General features: G+C 36.1%; 1 protein-coding gene across 1 annotated transcript in view; it reads left to right on the forward strand.

Moving 5' to 3' along the window:
* Positions 1-577: 577 nt before the first annotated feature.
* Positions 578-7,137, forward strand: part of LOC107720078 (syntaxin-binding protein 4-like) — a 36,528-nt gene continuing 29,968 nt past the window's right edge. The window contains exons 1-3 of the mRNA XM_016527684.1: positions 578-729; positions 2,492-2,565; positions 6,194-6,289. Of these exons, the coding sequence (XP_016383170.1) occupies positions 662-729; positions 2,492-2,565; positions 6,194-6,289 (238 nt within the window). The 5' untranslated portion in view covers positions 578-661. The remainder of the gene's footprint in view (positions 730-2,491; positions 2,566-6,193; positions 6,290-7,137) is intronic.

A 7,137-nucleotide genomic window follows, 5' to 3' on the forward strand; every position in this document is an offset into this window, starting at 1 on the left:
CAACAGGACTTTTACTATAATTTTAGCATAGATGTCATGTGACTGAAATCACATGACTTATTAAATTTTAGTTGATTATTTAATATGTTAATACAATGTTAAACAAATGTTAAACAATTTTAATAGTTTTAAATGAATTAAAATGAATTAACACAGTAGATTGTTCATCCTGTGTACAGAAAGAAATTATTTTTCCTGATATTGAAATATACATTTCCTTATTGAGATTTCTGTACTTGTCATTTTTTTCATAAAGCTTTCCCAGATTACCCGAATTCACCCTATTTCTATAGGCCTACAGTTCAGCCTGACGTCCTTGAAAGACCTATTGGATTGAAATAGCTTAATGTCATCAACGCTTTGTATATCATACCACCTTTAAGCCTTTAAATTCCATTCATAAATGTAAATATTTGGCTTTCTGTTTGGGAACCACCTGTTCCAGTTATTGTTAAACAATGGCAAAAAAATATCTATATCAAAAACACTACCCCCCCCCACCATTTCTGTTGCATAAGATTTTAATCTGTGGGCAAAGTTGGTGATGTTTAGGACCATCTGTATTAGAGGGCTGTAGCAGTGAATCATGTGGCTCGCGCTGTATCGGACCTCCGCGAGGCGCTGATCACGAGAGGAATGGGCATACTATACACGTCGCTGGATGCGCAAAAATCTCTTGAAAATGCCTACATTTTCGGTCATGTACAAGGGAGCCGTCATGATTAGCAGGTAAAAACCTTTGTTTTGTAATTTTCTGGTAGTTGAGCGGCGTCATGGCTCTTTTTTCCATCTCCTTAGCTCCAGTGAGTAAAATGCGCTTGAGCAGTCTTGAGAGAAGCGTCGACATAACGCGCGTCTTCACTTTGTCCGCTACTGACGGTTTTGGTGACTTTTGGGTACTTTGTGGCAACTGGGCTGTGCTCAGGTGTGTCCCCAAACAATGGTGCTCGCGGACTTTCTAATGTAACTGGTGAGAGAATGGAAAACGTGGGTAAAAAGTGTTGAACGACGGTTACTTCACCATTCCATCGTATATATAAATTGCTTTGACTGCAGTTATACTGTGGAAAGGGCATGTTTGATTTCATTTGCCCGCTATGCTTTAAAGAATCCACAACACTGTAAAGGATGTACTATTAATGTGCTCTAATCACCTGGAGATTATAATGTATTTGTGCGTACTCACTAAATCCATTCATACATACCTCATGGAATTCATAAAACTTTGTTATATGCTTTTTTGTTTGTTTGTTTTAGTTTTCAAACTTTTTGATGACAAGAACCCACCCAAAATGATAATCCGTTTGCAAGGGACCCACTTTGTAAAATATAAAGGCAGCTGGACATTTTCATGTGTAAAGACCATATGTGAGAACTATATTAAGCATGATATTTATCAAAATCAAAAAAAGATACAAAACAAGTACTAAATATTCTTGAACGTATGTATAAACATTTGATGAACTCTCAGAAACCCATTTGTTTTTTGTTTTTTTAAATTTCTTATTAGAATAAAATAACCATGATTAGTCCTAGGATTTCTGACCCGTTTTTGAATAAAAATAATATAACATTCTTTTTGATTGCATTAAAAATATTTAATTCATATATTTGAATTAATGCATTAACCATTTAATTAATATCAGAAGTCGCTAGGTTAACTTTAACAGCCCTAATATATATATATATATATATATATGATTTCCGCTGACTCCCTACTATTTTAAAAGTCTATTTTAGAGGGGACTGTGCTGGGGACAGTGGACACTCTTTGTTACGTAACTCTTGTGAAGCATGTTTAGCTTGAATTGAAGCCTCAGATGAAGTCTTAGGTTCAGACAATCTGAAGTACAATTTCAAGGACATTGCAGTGAGCCTGCAGGAAAGGCTGGATTGTGGTGGAAGCATGTAATTTTTCTGGTGTAGTGCTGGTAAGTCACAACAAAATGCCCTAAGAATGTCAGAGACTTCATTATATTCATTCCTACAACTGCATGAAAACAGTGTTTCCACTGCCAAAAGAATTGGGTTCTTTAATGAATTCATTTTACTTAATGACTTGAGTAGCGACGTAAAACATAATCTCAAAAATCAGAATCACACACAGAGTTCATGAGAAAAAGAGTCCATTTTAGTAGCCTGTCCAAAGCAGGACATTCATGCTAAATAATTTATGACTCCCCACTGGAAAGAACTGGGCTTGATACTAATAACAGTTCACAGGCACAGCGAGTACAGCAAATTCACCCCACACATAAACTCACAGTGTATTTTATTTATTTATTTTATTTTTTTTACAATATTCAGAATTGAGTCACCAGCTTCAAATTTAACTGAATTTAGAGATAAGTTTAAAAAAACAACACAAAAACAAAACAAAACAACAACAAAAAATTATAGGACCTTGTTTATTTCTATGAATCAAACAAGTCTCACTATGTTACTGCATTATTTTTGCATGTTTTAACAAAATTTTCTTTGTCCTGCACAGGACACTGATGGGTCCATATGGAGTAGATCGAGCAGTGCATTCTATGGAGTTTACAGACTGTGAGAATGGATTAGGTAAGTGCCTCATAACATATTAATTTCATTGTACATTTGTGTGTTTGTATAATACCAAAGATTCCATCAGATCTTCTATCAGAACACTCTGTCTTCAATCTTTGCAGACCACTCTAGAAGTCATATTTTTTAAAGGGGTCATATGATGCGATTTCAAGTTTTCCTTTCTCTTTGGAGTGTTACAAGCTGATTGTGCAAAAAAAGCATCATATGACCCTTTTAATAAATGCTCTCATAGAAGGGTGCGGATTGAGACTGAAGGGTAAATAAGAATTACTCAAGACATAAGAAAGTTATGGAGCAGCACATCTTCTAGTCGATTTTAATGAGGCCTATTGTACAGCATGCGTCTCTGATCTCTAATGGCCATGGGGAAGTGAAATAAGGTGTATGGTGGAGTCTTGGAGCGAAGCGATGGGATAGGTTTAGGGTACGGTTTATTTCCAGTCTTTCAAGTCTTGCGCTGTCTTTTTTATATTTATTCCGCAGCCTGATCTCCCTCTTCACAATAGATCAAAAACATTATTTGAAGGCAGCTCTAAGCTCCTTAAACCTGTCCTTCTTACATCCCAACTTGCACAGTCAACAATCCATTGTGTTACAAGACGATTCTGTTTTAGGAGACATTTTCATGAATACAGACTCAGGAAGTGGTGCTCTGGATAAAAACAGCACCGATAAATGAAATATTTTACAACACATATTTGCAGCGCTATCATGTACAGACTTAAGTGTGACACTGTGATAAGCATTCGAGGGTTTTTCCAGGACACAGTCCTTACTTTGCATTTATTTTTGAGTTATATGAAATTTTTTTAGTTTGAGTTTAGTTCAGAACACACTTTGTGGATAACCGGGTTGCTGTTCTTCTCATTAAAGTGTTTTCAAGATTTATCTTGAAGTGAATCTATGTGCAATGCCAGCTCAAAACTCAATTAGTGCCAATACATTGTCTGTCTATTAATACCAGATAAGCCTGAAGCAAAAAGAGGATATTTATTATTCCATGAGTATGACTAAACTGTGTGACCAAAAGCGAATCTAAAGCATCTGTACTGTCCATCAGGGGAAGTGTCTTTTCTTTTAGCATGTATTATGCTTCTGAACTGCCTGCAAATGAATCTTCCACAGGTTTGGGTACACTCTCAGAAAAAAATGTACAAAAGCTGTCACTGGGGCAGTACCTTTTCAAAAGGTACACTTTTGTACCTTTTATGTACTAATATGTACTGTACACTTTAGGTACTAATATGTACCTTTAAGGTACCAATATGGACTGTTTAGGTACAAAGGTGTGCCTTTTGAAAAGGTACCGCCCCAGTGACAGATTTTGTACCTTTTTTTCTGAGAGTGTATGAAAGATGCTCATCTCATTAAAGGCTTTCATGTTTTGTTGGCATCAAAGCTCGTTCCTGTTGTTTCAACAATTAATGGCCTGACAACATTGATTTGCAGTTACTCTCTCAAATAAAGGATCTGCCATCCTTTCACATTGGCATCTAGGCAATGAATTTATTCAATATTATTTTTTTAGATGAGCCCTAAGTTTATCTATTTTTTATTACATGTTATTGATCTTACTGTGAACAAATTCATTTATGCATATGTTGGTTTTTTGACCACATACCTGGTTCTTTGGGTGATTTCTCTCTGTCAACGTATTTCGGGCGTCTCCAATCATTTCGCCTGCTTAAAACCCGCCCCTTTCTTACAGTCAACCTCAAGCTCACATTCAAATCTTCTTTCGTCCAGTCAATAACCGATGCATAGAACCAAGTCCCCACCCTTCCGTTTCACTCGGACGTAAGACATGATACGGAAGAAAAGCTCTGTCGCTACTTCCGTTTTGTCACAACTCAGTATTTTTGTTTATGTTGTGCTGGACTCGTCTTGTTTTTAAAACAACACCTAGTGGTGTGGATGCAGCATTGTGCAAAAGCTTGATGGCATTCTAAAAATGTGCTATTTGCCGTCAGACGCAGTTAATTTATTCTGTGAGAGAAAGTTTCCAGTGTAGAGAGGTTATTGAGATAAAGTGCATTGTTTTTAGCAGGTCATGTGATCACAACATGGCAGTCTCCATGAGGCGACCTGCTTCACGTGCAATATGGGAGTTTTTATTAGGCTACTGGTATGGCTGAAGTCTTCATCTCATGTGAGTGCACATGATTTTAAAATGTATTTCAAGGGTACTGTTCATTTTGGTCGATGTAAAACTTTCTTTAAAGATACTTTTAACCTCAGTACCTTTAACCTCAGTGAAGTGAAACAGGTTTGTGTGTTTAACGAACTTAGTAATCGATTCAGTGCAGCACAGAGTTTACATCACTACTGGAAGATCATTCTGTCACCAGGGAGATTTACAGAAGCTTTACGGAGTTGCTGTGGCCCCCTGAAATCCAATAAACTCATTTCACTCTACTTGATGACGTCAGGGGGATGCAAATCTCACGGCAAATACCTGAAGCTCTGAAAGTCCTATGTGTGTAATACTTAAAAGTAATACTGACCCAAGTCAGCTGTAAATCCTTACTTTAGCGAGACTCAATTGAACATAAGCTGTTTAAGTCCTCTATTATCAGAATTGAAATCAGACACAAATGGGAACACACCTTCAGCAGCTGGGGTGCAGTATTTATCATATTTACATTAGGATTATTTTCCTTACCAAAGTGACAAATAATATAATGTACAATACCGTTCAAAAGTTTTAGGGTAAAGTAAAAACAGTATTGTAGAGTATTATTAGAATTTAAAATAATAATTGTTTTCTATTTTAATATAATTAAAAAAATTTTTTTTTATAATTTATTCCTGTGATGGTAAAGCTGAATTTTCAGCAGTCATTACTCCATTCTTCAGTGTCACATGATTCTTCAGAAATTAATCTAATATGCTGATTTGATGCTCAAGAAATGTTTCGTATTATTATCAATGTTGAAAACAGTTGTGCTGCTTAATTCTTTTGTGGAAACCATGTATTTAGGATTTTTTTATGAATAGAATGTTCAAAACAATTGCATTTATTAGAAATAGAAATCTTTAGTAACATTATAAATATTTTTACTGTCACTTTTGATCAATTGTATGCATCTTTGCTGAAAAAAGTATTAATTTCTTTCTCTTTTTTTAATCATACTGACCCCCATTATGAACTTTTGAATGATAGTGTATGTTACAATCTACACACAGCACAAAGTACATTAAATGCTGAATGTTTTTTTAACTATTAAAACGGCTTTGGGTTTCTAAATAGGAACAAATGAGAGATAAAGCTCTTTCAGCAGGCATCAGGTAAAGCTGTCTATTGTTCATGGTAAACATCATAAGTCTGCTTTATCTCCTCTCGTTTAGATGAATCACAGTCTGTTTTGTCAGAAAACAATAGTGAATGTTCAGATCTCTCATTTCACAGTCACCTGTGATCAAATTGTCAGTGCATACTGGCAATGTAGTGGCATTCATTTGGTAATGAAATTAGTCATGCAGCCTGTTGTAAAGAACTGCGATATGATTTCTGTGTTTTGCTTACATTTATTTGACTGAAAAATACAATATCAACAACTAAACAAAAGCATGGAAGAATAATATTTTACTTTGAGTGACGCATGCTTTGTCTCTTCTTAAGGAATCAAAGTGATCGGTGGTGTGAAAGAACTAACAGGAGAGGAATATGGCGTTTATGTGAAGAGGATCTTACCTGGTGGCCTTGCTTCCAGTGATGGTATGTTTTCTCAAAAACATTTTTTTTTATCACAGTTTGCCTTAACATTTGTCCAGGTGGTCTCCTAAAACATCAATTTATGTAAACATCAATTTATAGTCTCTCAGACACTGCCGAAAAAGATATAGCTCAGACAAATGTGAATTTCCATGCTGGTCCAGGCTAGTTTATTCTGGTTTGGTGCTGGTCTAGCTGTTAGACTAACAAAATCACATTGTTACCAGCAAAACGTAGCTGATGAGGCTAGTCATCCAGCATGGGAAGTTGAAATCTGCTCTGAGCAGTGAGTTTAATTCAATTGCTTTGATCCACTTTTTATATTCAGCAGTTTTTGCTAATAAACAAAATGAATCAATCTTGTTATTATCAATCAAAGCATCTACTGTATTAGAGATAAACTTTTTATTTACACTGAAATCTGTTAATATAGCCACATATACTGTATATATAATGTATAATAGCTGGAATTAGAGTCTGCGTGCCATTTAAACACAAATTGAGAAAGGAAACTGTCAGTGCAGCTGTTTACATTTCTGCAATACAGATTGTCTGTCTCACTGCGTATACCTCTGCTTAAGTCTCTCACGTGTGAGGGGGAGTTTAGCGTCATCCCTGTGCTTAGAGTTAATGCCCCTGACGGACTGGAATTAGAGTCTGCCTCCCATTCTGCTGCTGCCGAGCACGGGGTATACGGGAGCTTATATGGGCACATGCGCTCTGAGGGGACTTTGTTTGTTTTTAGCCCCGCTCTCAGCTCACCATTCAGAGAAGTCAGCAAGCTTCCTGGCTGATTTCTTTGGTTTGGTGGAAAGACAAATCACAGTACCTATAATCCAGGTTGTCTGTAA

This window comes from Sinocyclocheilus rhinocerous, unplaced genomic scaffold, assembly GCF_001515625.1.
Source record: "Sinocyclocheilus rhinocerous isolate Xijiao unplaced genomic scaffold, SAMN03320098_v1.1 scaffold273, whole genome shotgun sequence".
Classification (NCBI taxonomy): domain Eukaryota; kingdom Metazoa; phylum Chordata; class Actinopteri; order Cypriniformes; family Cyprinidae; genus Sinocyclocheilus; species Sinocyclocheilus rhinocerous.